Source organism: Camponotus floridanus, unplaced genomic scaffold (genome assembly GCF_003227725.1).
Source record: "Camponotus floridanus strain SB8 unplaced genomic scaffold, Cflo_v7.5 scaffold11, whole genome shotgun sequence".
Taxonomy (NCBI): Eukaryota; Metazoa; Arthropoda; class Insecta; order Hymenoptera; family Formicidae; genus Camponotus; species Camponotus floridanus.
The window spans coordinates 1543166-1560539 of NW_020229226.1; the positions used below are offsets into that span (position 1 = coordinate 1543166).

The 17374-nt window shown below is 30.4% G+C and overlaps 2 protein-coding genes across 9 annotated transcripts in view; one reads left to right on the forward strand and one right to left on the reverse strand.

Annotated features, from left to right (window-relative positions):
- LOC105247958 (dystrobrevin beta) overlaps positions 1 to 12608 on the forward strand; it is a 13693-nt gene extending 1085 nt beyond the window's left edge. The window contains exons 1-17 of one of the 5 annotated variants that reach the window (XM_011252435.3): positions 2193 to 2211; positions 2737 to 2901; positions 3213 to 3429; positions 3682 to 3764; positions 3837 to 3988; positions 4068 to 4176; positions 4252 to 4418; positions 4511 to 4638; positions 4733 to 4831; positions 4931 to 5012; positions 5239 to 5277; positions 5357 to 5475; positions 5919 to 6084; positions 6334 to 6650; positions 8215 to 8360; positions 11241 to 11300; positions 12025 to 12608. In XM_011252435.3, coding sequence (XP_011250737.1) covers positions 2742 to 2901; positions 3213 to 3429; positions 3682 to 3764; positions 3837 to 3988; positions 4068 to 4176; positions 4252 to 4418; positions 4511 to 4638; positions 4733 to 4831; positions 4931 to 5012; positions 5239 to 5277; positions 5357 to 5475; positions 5919 to 6084; positions 6334 to 6650; positions 8215 to 8360; positions 11241 to 11300; positions 12025 to 12287 — 2307 coding nt within the window. In that variant the 5' untranslated portion in view covers positions 2193 to 2211; positions 2737 to 2741 and the 3' untranslated portion in view covers positions 12288 to 12608. Of the gene's footprint in view, positions 1 to 2192; positions 2212 to 2736; positions 2902 to 3212; positions 3430 to 3681; positions 3765 to 3836; positions 3989 to 4067; positions 4177 to 4251; positions 4419 to 4510; positions 4639 to 4732; positions 4832 to 4930; positions 5013 to 5238; positions 5278 to 5356; positions 5476 to 5918; positions 6085 to 6333; positions 6651 to 8214; positions 8361 to 11158; positions 11301 to 12024 lie in introns of those variants that run through there. The other 4 variants (XR_003123485.1, XM_011252436.3, XM_011252434.3 and 1 more) reach the window with 4 other exon arrangements.
- LOC105247957 (E3 ubiquitin-protein ligase TRAIP) lies at positions 5464 to 17272 on the reverse strand. 4 transcript variants are annotated; one of them, XM_011252432.3, is made up of 6 exons: positions 16724 to 17271; positions 16051 to 16431; positions 15842 to 15952; positions 15336 to 15507; positions 14425 to 14590; positions 5464 to 5607 (listed from the first exon to the last, which is right to left on the reverse strand). In XM_011252432.3, exons 1-6 carry the CDS (start codon positions 16834 to 16836, stop codon positions 5549 to 5551), a joined length of 1002 nt encoding a protein of 333 aa, XP_011250734.1. In that variant the 5' UTR covers positions 16837 to 17271; the 3' UTR covers positions 5464 to 5548. The 4 variants fall into 4 exon arrangements, with proteins under 4 accessions (XP_011250734.1, XP_025268956.1, XP_011250735.1 ...); XM_025413171.1 differs by lacking the exon at positions 5464 to 5607 and adding an exon at positions 10526 to 11275 and having other exon boundaries at positions 16724 to 17272; XM_011252433.3 differs by lacking the exon at positions 5464 to 5607 and adding an exon at positions 12769 to 13828 and having other exon boundaries at positions 16724 to 17270.
- Positions 17273 to 17374: the final 102 nt, after the last annotated feature.

The window sequence follows — 17374 nt, forward strand, 5'->3', positions numbered from 1 at the left end:
AATGGCAAAAAAATTGTTTATCGATGCTATTTAATTTTAAAATCGATTGGAAAAATTAAGCGCATTTGTGACTAATACGAAAAGAAAGTCAAATTAAACGAATTAAATCAAAAGATAGATTCTTTATACCAAATGCTGCACTGATATAAGAAACGAAAATATTGATATTTATTGACGTTGATTGATATCTATTTGATACTAAATCTCGATATGCAAACTGTGCATCTTTATAAGCTGATTATATATACCGTAATTAGATGACAAAATTAATTGTCGAGAAGATGCTATGCTAGAAGAAATCTTCAAATACTTTTTTAAACTGCGCATGCGCGTACTTATAAAATTATCCCGCGTAAATCGCATATGGAAATTTCTGGTCTATTCTTTTTGAGTTGCATCACATGTTATACGTACTTTCTGTCTGAAAATAAAATAAATACATATTCGATAGAGATTTGAAGAGTAAGAACAAAGTACAAAAAGATAATGAAAGAACAGACGAGAGAATGCTGTGATACAATTCCAAAGCTCGTTAAAAGTTTTATGTCACCAATTAAACATATGGTTAACGGATATATATATAAACAAAGTTTACATAAAAGTACTTCAATATACATTACATATATCGATGTCGAATGAAATTGCATTGGTTTCGTTTGCCACGAGCGTTGTCGAGAGCGTTTCGATTTATTCCAAATCAGCCACGATCAAAATTTCTTCTAACGAGAAATGAAATTGGCCGCGCCTTTTAGTCGCCCCATTTCCTGCGTTCCTTCAAATACACCTGGCGTTCCTTTCCCGACCGTTCCTACTGTTTCTTTGACCGATCTTACGTTCCCCCACCTGGCTCACTTATCGTATTGATTCAAACTTAGGCATCCGCGTTTAGTCCCCTCATTCCGTTGAACCTATCAGCCGATATTACCTCATTGCTTCCTGATCAGTCTATTCCGTTGCAATCTCGATCAATTATTAAGAACGATTAAACAATACGACACTCGATGTTATATTTCGAGAAAATGGAGTGTATTATTAGTACTCCAGTTTATTTTCCTGTAATCTGTTAAAGAGTATACATGAAAATGTTAAATGTAAACAATGATATATTACATTAATATAATAAACAATTTTAATTAAATAAACAATTATTTCTCTAAAAAAGGATTTCAAACGTTTAGATATTTTGGTTATTGAAAATTGAAAAAAAAATTATTTTTTTTATTATTAAAATTATTTCATGAGTAAGAAGTTATTATTTTGCCTGAAAATTAATTTCAATTAATAATATTGTAAAGATTGAACTATCTTGAATAAGTTTTTGAGATTCGTATATTGGTTAATTTAAAGTGTCAATTGCAAGCGATATAAGAAAGAGTAAGAAATTAGTGACCGAAAAAAAATAAACCCCCTTGAGTGATGAACAGTCGGGTTTAAATCAATTACATCTTCGGATATCGACGTTTACTAACTAGGTCAATCGTATAAAGCGGATTACGCTGTCACAGTTGAACGATCTTGAATTAACCTTTTTCCGAAAGTATAATTTTCACAAAAATCCAATTCTATAAAAAAATTGCAATAGAAGAGAATATATTAAAGAACTCACGTGCCAAAAAATACTGTAAACATCAAAATCACAAGCAAAATAAATAATGACATATCTAATGATCTCTAATTTTGTTTTTAATATTACAATATAATTTTCAAATATTTTAAAAAGAAAAAATATCAATTGCCTACTTTTTAAACATTCTAATGAAAATGATGTATAAAAAATTTCACCACTTTATTAATATGTTGGATCATTTTATTATTGAAGAATTAAAATTGCTTATTATCAATTTAATTGGATCATAGATAAAGATAGTCATAATTAGCGAGTACATATAAACAGTTAATATAAATATTTGAGAGATATAAAAAGCACTCTGTATGTACATATATCTTTTGTATTTTAAAAATATTTTTATGAAAAATATTTTAGTTTTCAATTCTGCACATATACACCTCCGAACAAAGTCCGGAAAATTTCCATTCGTTAATATATCACACCAAATCGTGGTTGTTTTCATAAGATGAATACATTGCATATATACTCTAATCATTACTAATTAGTTTTCTCTCCATCCTTCAACTGATGACAAGAGTTTCATTCTCGTGTTCACCATGATGCATGACGTTCTTTACCAGATGAATTAAGAACGCAGCTTCGTTAGTTGCTATACATATTATATGGAGTACTCCAATTAAGATAAAATTGTCGTTTGAAATGATTGAAATTAAAAGAAGAAAATTTAAGTGATATTAGGGCTGTGTTGTGTTTATATCTGCATGATGCTGCTAAAAAATGCGATTAATTTCAACAAGTAAAAGCTATTATTATTCTAGCAGGAGGCACATAATAACATCTCGTTTTGTTTATCTCCCTTAAAATGTTGGCGCAAAATTGTTCGTTTCACAGAACATTTGTTGAAAAATGCATGATATAATTGGCTGTCATCTACTATTTATTATTCGATTTTCGCTTATCTTTATACAATGCGTAAATTTACCACTTCTTTAAAAAGAAATGATCTCAAATCAATCTCAAGTATAAGATTATATTGTTCGTTATGAAACAATATTCGGTATGAATGAAAGAAAAAAAGATTTAACATAGAAATACATTAATTAAAATATAATTACAATATAATAATTAATTAAAATATAAATACATCATTCGTTCATTTTTCGCAGTGAAAATGGCAGAAGAAGGCGCGGGTGGATCAGGAAATGGGAGTAGTGGCGAGACGAGTCGTTTGCAGCTTCTACAGGAGATGCGACAACAAAACTTTGATACCATTCGATTTGCATCATATCGTACTGCCTGCAAGCTAAGATTTATACAGAAAAAAGTGCATCGTAAGTATACACAATAGACGTAAGTAGTGAGAATTAGTCTGTTTATCAGTCTCACACACACGCGCGCGCGCGCGCGCGTACACTTTAGAATTATTAACTATGAAATGTTAATTTTCTCATAGCTTCTCTATACTAATGTCCAACTATACTAATACATCTAATTAGAAGTCTTTTAACGTCATCAGAATTTAAAAAAATGAAATATTCATACTCATATTAATTAATCTTATCAAAAATATTAAAAGATAAAATGTTAAATACCTAATAAATGTTAAATACCTTTGTAATGATCGATGCATAATTGTATACAGTGCACAACGTCGACATATGGAACGTGATTGAAGCATTTCGAGAGAATGGTCTGAATACGTTAGAGCCGTCGAGCACACTAGGAGTATCCAGACTCGAAACACTACTGTCTTCCTTGTTTCATGCGTTGAACAAGAGGGTCCCGGTGTCACAACAATCCAAAGTCGACGCAACTACAGCGTTGCTAATGAACTGGCTATTGGCTGCTTATACTAGCGGGTATACTTATGAAAATACTTAATGATACTTAATGATACTTAATGATTTTCTTATTAATTTTTATGAAGGTTCTTGGTCTTTTGCAGTCATATTGAATAAAATGAAAAATTATGTGAATTTTTTATGTAAAATGGCATATGTTAGATAAATCAATATATTTCATTATATTTAAAAAAAATACATTATTTTCTCGCTTCTGGCGTTATTGTTTGATATCTGATTAAATCATATTTATTTTATTTTTTTTTTCAGAGAAAATAATAAAATATCTGTATTCTCCGTGAAAGTAGCCCTCGCCACATTATGCGCGGGAAAACTCATGGATAAATTTCGATGTAAGTCGCAAATAATTTCTTTAATTTCTTAATCGATCACTGAACAAATTTATTAACGAATTTTTTTTTTAGATATATATTCGCAAATATCTGACAGTAATGGACACATGATACACTGGAGGTTCGCCGATTATCTGAAAGAAGTTTTAGCTTTAACCGCAGCGGTCTATGAGTCTCCTTCGTTCGGATATTCGGATGGTCTCGCTAACTCTATTTTTCCTGCGGTATGTACGCAATATTGTATGCAAATCACTTTAATATATCGATAAAGTAATGAAATGGATAATGTGTTGTATGTGGCAGAATTCTAAAGTTACTGTAAACGACTTTCTGGATACGCTCATGTCGGATCCTGGACCGCATTGCTTAATTTGGTTACCGTTGTATCACAGAATGGCAGCCGTGGAAACAGGTAACTGCTCGAGATCATAATAAGCTGGTTAAAGTTAAATAAAATAAAACAGATTTTAATTCTCCGTATTTTTAGTGGCCCATCCTATCATGTGCGACGCGTGTCACAAAGAGAATTTCACCGGGTTCCGGTATAGATGTCAAAAGTGCCATTCATATCAGCTATGTCAAGATTGTTTCTGGCGTGGTAAAGTTTCGGGAACACATAACAATGATCACGAAACGAGAGAATATAGTAGCTTTGTATGTATTATTTACTATTTCAATTTTTTTTTTTAAATTTTTTAATTTTGCATTATTTTTAATCTTTGACGATTTTTAATTCTCATTCATAGAAATCACCGAGCAAACAGATTGGCCATTCTTTGCGAAAGAGCTTCAGATGCGTTCCCGAAAAGGGGAAGAACAGTTTACCGCGGTTCCCAGAACAGCCCGAGAAGACATTGGATTTATCGCATATAGTGTTAGCATTTTTATCATTCTATTTATAATTTTTTAATCATTGTCTCTCAGTGTGATTTTACAATTTAAATAAACTATATTTCATTACATTTCAGTCCACCATCACCTTTACCATCTCACAACGGTTTTCCAGATCCAGGATTTATGGCTCCGTTTGATTCAGGCTCAGTGGACAGTCGTTCGACCTTGAGGAGGTAAGCTTGACCGAGATTTTTATTTATGCACAATTTATTTGCCTTTGCCATTTGCGTGCCAGACGCCATGCTTTACTTATTCTTTTGTGTATCGTCCAGTATGGACAGTTCAAGACTGGACGATGAACATAAATTAATAGCACGATATGCACAAAGGTTGGCACAAGAAGCTAGGACTATGGTAAGTCCTTTAACTTTTTAACATTTATATACATTTTATATTCATTTTGTGCTTACTGTCTTACACAGCAACGCGGTGTAATTTTATTTAAACGTTAAAATGCGAGTAAATTGCTATTACTATTTTAATCCGTTAAATTTGCGAAAGCCAATTAAAGTGTGCGTTATGCCATTTCGCGACTCATGGCCAGCTCTAATTAATTTTATCATAACTGCCTCGTTAACAGCCTCGTACTACGTCCAGAATGTCCCAGGCAGATCAAGCAGTAAGTATGATGTTATTCAAAATATCACTGACAATGTCGCGCTGCAAATCGTTTCACGTGTGATAATTTCTGATTACAGGGGAGAGCACCGTCAGATGCGAATCTGGCGTCGTTAGATGCGTCACGAGCGCAACGTGAACTTATATCGCAATTAGAGGCGAAGAACAAGGAGATAATGCGCGAGATAGCAAGGTTAAGGTATACCTGTGTCGTTTATATTCCTTTATATCAAGCCTAAACCTCGATTTCATCCTGTTGACCCATCCTAGGATCACGCATGTTCAGAACGTTCTGTTTCGCTTTGTGTCACTTTGGTTGCAATAGCTTGTGCTAAAACAAAGAGAAACAACACATATTACTGATTGACATCGATAAAAAAATTATTCATAAAACAAAAAAAACAAATTCATTAATATCGATTATATACTTATAATTCATTTTTCTCGCGCGGATTAATATATTCATTAGATTCATATACTAACATACTACATAAATCACACATTACATCGCTAATAATAAGACAAGTGGAGTGGAAGTGGAGTGAAATATTATTATGTGCTAATATGAGATCATGATATATTTCACTTCTTGATGTTATATCGTATCGTAAAATTTCTCAAAAAACTCTATTTTCGCTATAGAAGGCAACAAGAAATAGAAGCCGCGGGTCTAGAAAATCCGGCGTTAATGTCTGAATTGCGAGCTTTGAGACAGAGGAAGGACGAATTGGAGACGCATCTAGCAACATTGCAAGATTCCAGAAGACAATTGATGGTACAGCTGGAGGGATTAATGAAAATGTTGAAGGTATCTTTATGAATACAATTATTCTCTTGCACAGTTTCTTTAAATGCCAATTAAAAAATTAACTCTCCTCTAATTCAATTCGCTTCATCATCTCTAAAGAAATTGAAAAAAAAATCAATTAAATGTATATTATAAAAATTTAAGAGATTTATAAGAATTATAAGATTTATAAAAAGACAAAGCCATTATTTTTACATCATTTTCATGATAATGTGGAACTCGATCAATAATGTAACACAATCTCAACAGAATCACCAAGCATCTCCACGATCAACGCCAAACAGTTCACCACGAAGTACGAAGTCGCCGCCTTTGCCACCTGGTGTTATTCCGAGCAGCAGATCGGCACCACCGACTCCTGGTGGCCCGTTGTCTACAACGCCTCAACAACAACAGCAACAGCAGCAGCAGCAGCAACAACAGCAGCAAGCGTCGCAACAAATGTCCCAGAGCTATCAAAGTCCCGTTCCGACAACGACTGTGGCTAATGTACAAGGCAATGCTATCCTTGGCACGATACAGAATCCTATTCCAGATAGTCTGTCGTGCGTTGGCGGCGATGTAAGGTAGGCAAGCATGTACAAAGAGAGAATACATTATAAAAAGGGAATCTTCTAATGCAAAAGCAGCAAAGAACATATTAAATAGAAAATATTGCAATTTACGCGTGATACATAATTATACACGCGATCCATACATTGAACGATTATACTATACATAGTCAAAATTTGTCAAAATCCATTTAAATAGATTTCTAAACGGACTTTAGAAATCTATACATTCCACGTGCGTTAAGAATATATTCTAATTATACGAGCATATAATTAAATAATAGAACTAAATCAATATTAATTATTGATATTCACCAATAATATATAATATAAAATATCACTTCCACACATATTGAAAATAGTACGTTATACGCGTCTCGTTGAATTTAATCTCTTTAAATTATTATATCGACTAACTAAACGAGTAATTGTACGTACTATAAGATAAAGTCAATTTACCAATGTCAAACGCTCGAAAATCAGATTCATCACTTGTATGTGAAATATATATCTACCCCTCCCTCCCTTTCCGATTATGTTTAAAAGATTAATTTCTCCTCAATATTATTGTAGCGACCGATATAGAGACATTATTGCACACTATATACTAATTTTTTCACAATTAGTTAAAAAAGTCCTAAATTCTCTCCTGCATGCAATTATAAGCGATGAGATATTTCTCTGATTAAGCTAGTATTAAGAACAATATGGTACTAGCGCGAAATAAGTATGAGGAAATGAGTATCTCGTGAAACGTTACTTAAATCGTCAGATCTATATATATATATATATATATATATATATATATATATATATATATCGACCTAAGTATATATAGTAGAGATATTTGTACATCATATCATATTGCTTTTAATATCCTGTTTTAATATTTTTTTTTTAAGTTATATATTAAGTTTGATGTAAGTTTGTTATTATATATCTAGATATATCTTTTAGTTCTTCTGCTGTCATTGTTAGTCATCTTAAATGTATCATTTATGTACAGTACAAAAGCAGCTATCCTGTAAGAACAATTATTGATGCGTTGGATATAAGTTTGACGCGTATGAATTATCTATCCAATCCTTCTTTTCTGCTAAGCTTGTGTAAAACATCATCCACCCTTTAAACATTGTTATTTTGTATTTCTCATGCGTTGCGATATGTAAATATACTGTCCTGCAAGTAATGTATAACAATCAAACGCGCGGCAAATACTTAAAGACAAAGCATATTTGCGATATCTGTACAATTTCGCCATATTGATATATTTTATTAGCATCTCGTTACATTAGAAAATCTAATAAATATAGCTTCCCGAGAGATATCGTGCATGTATATTATTATCATATATTATTATCATATATTAATCTCGATAATTTGCTAATTTTAATTTAAAACTTTGTAGATGCCGCTTGTATGTCTTGATATTGCGAGTAGTGAATTGAATGTGTAAGAATTATGATTAAACGGAATGATAACGCTTGCGCAATAAAAGTTGCATGCTGCAATTTGTTTAAAAAATAATTATCATTTGGAAATTGCTTCGCGCCAAGAAAATAGAGATTTTCGATGTCAGGTCTGCGTTCAGGACAAACAGCTTACCAGGAAGCGGTTCCAGCAGTGCCAATAATAGCTTGGGCCGATCCTTAAGAAATGACTTACTGGTAGCTGCCGACAGCGTTACTAATGCCATGTCGACGCTTGTGAGGGAATTAAATTCAGGTATGTCAAATAATAATGCGCTATAAAATCAATTAGTATCAGAAACTATTAATGAATTGGACGTAGATAAGCAGACTCGGTTTAAAAATATTTCTCGATCTAGCTATATTAGGAAAATAATAAGAAAGAATATATATTACAATTAAATAATAAACAAAATGTATATTGAAATTTTTTTAATTATTTCTAAAATTTTATCAAATTTAAATAGTATCTAAATAGTAATAATCTAAATAATACCTAAAAATATATTTAATTTTGTATCACTGATAAGAATTCCGTCTAATTGATAAAACTACGTCCAATTGTACTTATAGTTTAAATAATTATATACAATACTACTGAATCTATTGTTTCGTCACAGTGTAATAAATCCTTAGTTGACATATTAATATCGCAGAAATATAGGTATTACGTTATCTCAGACAGAAGGTAATTTAAGAGATAATAGTTGATGCCTCGTGAATTAAACAGATCAGTTTGATACTGCAAGCTTAGCTACAACGTATCTGTTAGCATCTATCGCCGTGTTTAGCTGATAGCATGTTAGTAATACGGATAATGAGTGATTTTGTCAACGGAGCCGTAATTATATCGATTTCGATAGTTCGATTGGAAGCGAGGTGAGCAATAGATAAACTGATTTGCAGTCACCGTATTATCGTGCGTAGCATTTTATAACAAAACCATATATCTATTATTATTATTACTATTTTTTATTCCTGCTACTCTTTTATTACTCTCACTATTGCTACATTATAAATGTACATATCAATTATTGCATATTTTACACATCGTTTGAAAAGAAATTTTTTCTATATAGTCATTAATATAAACGTGCCCAAAAGCAAGTATAATTTTTAAATCGGAACGTCTTGCACAGTATGTATAATACATATATTTTTTACTATACATATCTTTGACTCGATTTAAAACTACAAAAAATGATACGATGCAGAATTTATTCTCTCCATCTTAATATCTATCGTTAAAATATTTTTGACCATCACAGAGCTGAAATGTAAACAGGCATGCCATGTCATTTATATTCTCTCATTTCGGAATCATATCATATAGCATGAAAAATGCTACTCTATTTCTAGTCTCGATATTCATAAATGATCTTTGAATCATCCGCACAGATGCTATCTACACGTAAGATATTTCGTTAGATTTTTTTGAATTAAAGAAAACTTGAATGCACCTGTTTATTTATGTATATACATATGTTCGTATTCGAGGAGATTGTCGCGTAAGTATAACAATCAATCGTCACAGAGAGATGAACAGCGATCGACACGCGAATTTACTCTCTATTGCTCTATTTATTATAAAACTTTTGGCGAGATAAGTGACTTTTAAATTCAGTTTCGCAGTGCCTCTTGCATTACAAAAAATGATTTTTTTATACATCTTTTATTCAATCGTAAAATAATTCAAATATATAAAATCATACATACATATATAGGGTATCCGGGGAAAATCGCTCACAACTTACGGAACTCAAATAATTCGAGACTCAAAAAAAAGAAAACAAAACTATACAAACATTACAAGTCATTTCCGAGTTATAGCCATTTTTATATTAAAAAAATCGTAATTTATAGTCCACTGGCATCCCTTTTTAAATTTTTTTAAAATTTAAATTTAAAAATTTAAATTTAAGTTTTTAAATTTTAAAATTTGGTTCCGAATCACTTCCCAAAGTACTGCGGACGATTTTTCAGACACTTTGTATGTGTTATATTATATATATTATATAAATCAAATATACAAAAATTACATATATAATAAACATAGATCTCTTTTTTTATATTTCTCAATATGTAAATATAAAAATTATCTACTAGTCCCAAGACTATTTAATTTTCTCTCACTTAAATAAATGTTATTTGACAAAATGTATCTAAATCTTTAATAAAATATTTTCTTCTATTTTTATCTTCTTTTTTTATTTTGGCAAGAGTGAAAATCATTACAAAATTTTACTATCTATTTACATTAAAATTTATATATATCAATTATACATATAATTCATTCATACATATTTCTTAAAATTGTTGACTCAGTCTTCAAGAATTAACGCTTCTTTTTTTAATTTTTCTTAATTCAAAATTTAATATTTAATAATTTAAAAAGAGAGAGAAAATACGATAGTTTTGGGGTACATCTCTTCTATACAGCTTGTTTCTACAATATTCGATATAACTTGGCTGGATTCTGCTAATGGAAATAATGAGAAAGATTTATATGAATAAATGCCATAAATGTGGTTTTTTTTTAGATGCAAATCATATATCCGAGCCTTTCTCATTATTTTTGTCAATGAGGTCAAGTGCTAAAGTTAGATCGAATAGTTGAAAAATAGTCTGTATATTTGCCTGTTTGCCATTTCTATTCGTATTCATTTATTTTCTTTCTAGAATAGAGTTAGTCAATATTAGCCTAGTGAATAGCACACGGACTACACTACACGCCAGATTACAAATAGCAAAGTAAAATAATAATCTGATTTGCAATTCCGAAATTATTACTTTTTCAACGGTATTTCGATAGAATTATCAGTTTTTGGACGAATAAATTCTTGATAATCTTTACAAAGGGACAAAGTCTTTAAAAGAAAAAGTTTGGAAATCAGAATTGCTATTTATCAGAAGTTTGTGAAAAAGCGGAGTATACAACGAATAGGAAGATAAAAAACTAAAAGTAAATATACGAACTCTTATGATAATTATAATATTTTTTTTATAATTGGTTAATGAATCCATAAATAGATATTCCTATACTATACAATATAGCGACAATTGACAAATGACACTTTAGACGTGTTGTGGAATGTGTGTGATGCACCCCCTGTGAATGTGTCCTGGTGCCTTGCAGACTCAGATCAGGAGGACCTTTCTCACAACTCCGGGCTAATGAACATCAGAAAACCATTAGGTAAGTATCTCTACATGACTTGGATTCTTTCATTATTTTAATTTTTTGTTTGCATTTTAGATATTCAGCAATGTCGCTCTTTTTTAATCGAAATACATAATTCCGAAACTCTTCAAGCGTCGATTATCTACGATTTTCATGCGTTGATATTATTTAATTTTTCTTGATACTTTTATCTTATTAATTTAGCAAATCAAACTATACATATATTCATATTCATATCTTACATTTCTTTCATCGTCATAAGCATCAGGCACTTTGCGCGATGTATATTTCTGACGATAATAATTAAAATAAGTCATCTTATACAATATATAGATCCCTCCCATATAAACATGTACTTTAATAAATGATTACTCTCTTGTTCATTTATAGTTGTAAGTTTAAATGTACATAAATATCAGATTTTTTTTACATATAACTAAACCTTATTCAAATCTTATTTTCGTTGGAAATTAAATTAAATTCAGCAAATATATGTGTACACACACACACACACACACACACACACACACACACACACACACACACACACACACACACACACACACATATATATATATATATATATATATATATATACATATATATATATGCTATTTTATCTGTATCGTATAAAGCAGTATTTGAAACATACGGAAAGAAAGAGAGACACAACTGTAATAAAAGATTCGCGCGTTTGTGTATAATAATAAATTTGTAAATAATCCTTGTCTACTTATAGACTTTGAAGCCGGCGAAGACGGGGACGATAGTAGCGGCGGTGGAAATTCTTGGCGCGAGGAATTGCAACGGCGCTATCAACAGGAAAACGATTTTCTGACGGAATTACGAACTCGCAACGCAAACATACCGCAAACACCATCGGCCACATTGTCCAGCGAACAGGAACAGGAGAGAGGTGAACGAGAGGAGGCAGACGGAGAGAAGGAAGATGAGAATGAGTCCAATTGGGCGGAAGCGGTGAAGAGATGGGTCAATCGATAAACTAATCTAGAACGAAATATATTAGGCATTAGATGTTTGAAGATGCAGTTTGAAAAACTTGACGAGGAAACCGCGAAAATGATTGAATCAATCACATATGCGCGCGATATGGATGTATACTTTGATATTGGTATACAATGTAATCCTTAATAAAGAATTGGATGTCGTGCGATTTCAAAAATCTATGCATTTATAAGACGGTATGTACTTGCAATCATAAAAAATAACATGATGAAGTCGACGAATCATTACATAAATCTCATAGAGATTTTCTCACACGATATAAGTTTTATAATTATTCTTAGAATAATATTTGTAATCGCGAAAACATGCAATGATTTTGTTATTTTATTAATCTGCAATTTGCAATGTGTAATCAGATTTTTATAATTTGTTAAATATACATCCATATAAATAACTATTCAGAAATAAGTATCCCCGTTTTTTATTACATCTTTTTATTTATTGTTATCGTTATATTTGTATAATTATCATTACGAGAATTAAATGAAATATGCAATAGTTTATCTCTATCTTGTAATTTTAACGCTTAAAATTTAATTTAATTTAATTTTAAGAGAGCATATACTCGTCTGTACATATTTAAAACAATTATATCTGGTAATTATATCGAAAATCAATTTTATCATCTCACAATATTATTCACTCAGATGTTTATATCATAGATCGTACGCAAAAAATGCAGGTTACCGTACCATTGACCAAGCCTGAACTAGTTAATTGTAATAGTATAAGATGATTGCAATTAAATCAATTTTTTAATATATTACAAGTTTAGCTTAGTTGAAGAGCCAAAGTGTGTTTTTGTACATTCGTATTAACGCTTAAGATACAATATGCTACTAAACAAAAAACTAATAATATATATGTAAACGAGTATAAAAGTATCGACGCATTAGATGACGCTTTAAATAACGATTTTGACGAATTGACCGCATTTGCAGAATACGAAAGAGTAGAGAAACGAAGTCTACAAAACTAGTCTTATATACAAAGTACTTATTTTTCAGTTTCTGGAATAAAAGAGTATTCCAATTAACAATCCAATCGTTAAAACTGATGACTGCTTTTAATAAGAACCAATGCGTTTTGTAACATTGAAATAAGCAAGTCACACATACATGTCCGTGAAATATCCTGTGTATATATACATATATGAATTTCAGAATTCTTCCTTTGTCTATCTCTTCATACGAAAACGATGTAGCGCCTACATGATACGATTACTGAATAAAATTTATACAAATACACAATAAAATGATTGTTGCTTAGTTCCTCAATAGGAAAATTAATTAATAAGCTACTCTGTTAATTTAATAAGTTTCTGTTCTATTTTATATTGTTTTTTATTATTTATTTTTTTACCGTATTATTATATCTATATTTGGCACACAGTAAGTTAAATAGATTAATGAAAAGATGGATACATTGAAATCTGATGATAGAATTGCAAGTGATTTTAAATTATACGCTATGTTAAGAAACCGCGTGTAGCTCTTACTTTTTCTTGAGGTAGATATCTATAGGTGCAAATGTAAAATATATCCTCTATTAAAAAAATAGCTTTTCAATTAACTTGCATACATCATATATACTTTGTTATATATTACTTAACCTACTCCTAATACAGCATATTACAATATAAAGCTAATGATATAGAAACAAAAAGTATTTTGTATATTATTTTTTTTAACACAAATTTTAATATATTACATATTTTTGAAAAAGTAGCACTTGCATGATTATATGTCTTTATTATTTTATCAAAGATACAAGATTTTAAAGTTATTTATTCAAACTCCACAATGTCTATCTCATAAATTTATATATATATATAGATTTCAACAAAATATAAAAATCAATATGGAAGCAGAATTATATCATTTTGTACAAATGTAACAGATATTATGTAAATGAACACTATAAATAAATTTCAATGAATTGATTTTTACAAAAAAAAATGCTAAAAAAAAAGTTTAAGTTTAATAATATTACTAAAGATTCTCCAGTTTTGGCAATTTTTTTTCATTTGATGGTATACTTATTTCTGTAACATTTTTAATATTTTTCTTAATTGTATCGATAATCGCACAATTTGTTTTATTGTTATTGTTACCTGGTTGCAAAAGTAGTTGTGCTGGTCGCGAACGTAGTTTCGCTCGTTTTTTAATAGTTGAATATTTAGATGTAGTGCTTAAGCCTTCCTGGTTCATCTTAGCATCAGTTTTTATCGTTGGAGATGATGAAATATTTTGATTTTCTGTTTTCCGTTTTGTGTTTGTCTAATAATAAATAAAAAATTATAAAATTAATAAAATAAAAGGATCAAAGAAATATAATCGACCAAACTAGCCAGAAATTGATTTATTAGTACGACGTTTCGACCATATGGTTGTGGTCCTTATCAAGTATACACGATGTAATAAAAATCAGGAGACCGGCATGGATGATAATCTTGTAAATTGCACAAGTCACATTAAACAAAAACGTTATTTTAACTAAATTTGAATGCGAGAGAAATTAATGCGTCTGTGAGAGACTTTGTCAAGAGACAGTCTCTTGACGAAGTCTCTCACAGACGCATTAATTTCTCTCGCATTCAAATTTAGTTAAAATAACGTTTTTGTTTAATGTGACTTGTGCAATTTACAAGATTATCATCCATGCCGGTCTCCTGATTTTTATTACATCGTGTATACTTGATAAGGACCACAACCATATGGTCGAAACGTCGTACTAATAAATCAATTTCTGGCTAGTTTGGTCGATTATATTTCTTTGATCCCTTTATTTGACTAGCGACATCAAGATATTCATAACCTTTTAATAAAATAAAAATTAAATTATAAACTATATTACATCTATTATTATGTCAAAATTATAATACTTTCTCTCTCTCTCTCTCTCTCTCTCTCTCTTCTTATTTAGGAGTATCTTATTTCTAAAATATTTTGTAAATTAACACATTTTATTAACATAAATAGAACTAATGTCTATTGTAATAGATTCTATAATTAAACTAATTACCTTGCTATAAACGTCTTCTTTTTGTATAATATTGGGAGAATTTTTATCCAAGTTTCTTTGATTGCCAGATTTAATGTAGTTTTGTCTTGAAAGGATGGTTTCTAGTTTATTAACTCGATGTTGTAAGGATAAATTTTCACTTTTGCAAAGCTCTAAACGTTCTTCAAACTCCCTAAATAAAAAATATGAACATATACAATATAATATGATATAAACATTATAAATTCTTATGTTATAGATGTTTATATAATTATTATATATAAGATAAAATTATAAATTTCTAAAGGCAATGCTTACAATGCAGCATAATTCTTTTGTTGAATGAAAATTTAGGTCATAATTAAAAATACATATATTCTCTTAGATAATTGTTCAACAGAAAACTTACATTGCATTGTAACTTGATCTTGGAGAGTTTTGGTTTGACCTGACTTTGGCAATAATTTAAGATAAAAAACAAATAAATACTATGATATTAAAATCAAGAATATGAACATAAGACATACTTTCTCATAGCAGAAATGCAAGTAACTAAAGCATCTTGATGTGCATCTTTTGTTTTCTCAATCACTCTTCTAATATCTTCCAACGAACCCTTTGAAAATGTATTTTGCATACTGAAAAAAGGCATGATAAAAATTAGTTTGAGCAGTAAATTATAAATATTTCATCATGTTAAAACTATTGTGTAAACAATTAACATAAACAGACATACTAATGGATTTGTTCCAATTCTTTTTCTTTTTGAGACAGTTCCTGTGCTAGAACTTTATATTTCTCATACTTTTCCTTAAAATATATTATTTGCTCATTTAAGGCATGAATAGTAGATTTTTTCTGATTGATTTCACTTTCTACTTTGCGTACTTCCTGCCTAAGGCCAGCATTTTGTTTTTCCAGAGTGGCAATCTTTGAGAGATGATATTTGATATTCTTATCCTTCACTAAAATTTGAAATTGCAAACTGTCAATCCTTCCTTGTAACAACGAATTGTCTGCATTATCCGAGGCGGTTTCGCTATTCGGAAATGTAAAATAAACTCTATAGATTTTATTTTCCGTCACTTTCTCACGACATTGCGGACAAGTCTTGGATCTGGAGCATGAAAAAGAAAATTAGTTAATATTAGTTTATATTTTAAACTACTGGTTTTCTACCTCTTTTTAAAAACGGAATCCAAAAAAAAACAAGAAACTAAAGAAATTAAAATCTCATAAACTAACAAGCCTTTATTTTACTTATATATTTTTTTGCGTTTAAAATGAGATAAAAAATATATTTAGGCTTCGGAAAGAGATGGAAAGAAAAGATACAAAGTGTAGGAGGTGCAATTAAAATTGAGAGCTAATTTATCTCGCCTGAAAACATAACCATCAAATATGTTTACCTTTCAAGCCATCGTGACAAACAGCTAAAATGAAATACATGTCCGCAACGAGAGAAAACGATATCTTCGGATGGCAGTAAAACATCGTGACATATAACGCAAAGGATATTCATTCTATACGCGAACAAAAGAAAGGACAAGATACACGAACGTAACGATACGATACGATTACACGTCACTTGCGACAATTGCGACTACAGGACTGTACGAACAGTGCAGGATTGTTCCACTTGTCCTTGACGGCAGACAGTTTGTAATTTACATTATCATATGACAATGTCATATTTGGTAAATTTCAAAAATTACAGATATTAATAGCGTTTGAAATGAAAAAATATACAAGATGAAGAAAAAGCTATAAATGCGATTTTTTCGTTTCGATCAAACGGACATAAAGTAAGAAAAATTTTGTGCGCCAATGTTCGCGCATCATCGTGAACAGCTAATTGTGAACGGTCATAGATAACTTTGCTTCGCAAAATAAACGTATAAAAATTGGTGTATTTTATTGTGTATATCGCGATTGTATGGCCGGTATTCATAGTCCGATCTTATATTTAAGATCGTCTTAAGTCTGGTCCGAGGTTGACTTAAGACTTCCTTCAACCAATCAAATAGCTGCGTAGCATTTCAAGCTCGAACTTAAGACGA

What these genes read in the sequence shown, in the direction of transcription:
- LOC105247957 (XM_025413171.1), bottom strand. Translation starts at nt 16,836, where the DNA reads ATGAATATCCTTTGCGTTATATGTCACGATGTTTTACTGCCATCCGAA. An exon ending in GAATTGGAACAAATCCATTA is followed by an intron (nt 15,953 to 16,050) that starts GTATGTCTGTTT and finishes GCCTTTTTTCAG; the next exon opens with TATGCAAAATACATTTTCAA. An exon ending in AAGAAGACGTTTATAGCAAG is followed by an intron (nt 14,591 to 15,335) that starts GTAATTAGTTTA and finishes ATTTATTATTAG; the next exon opens with ACAAACACAAAACGGAAAAC.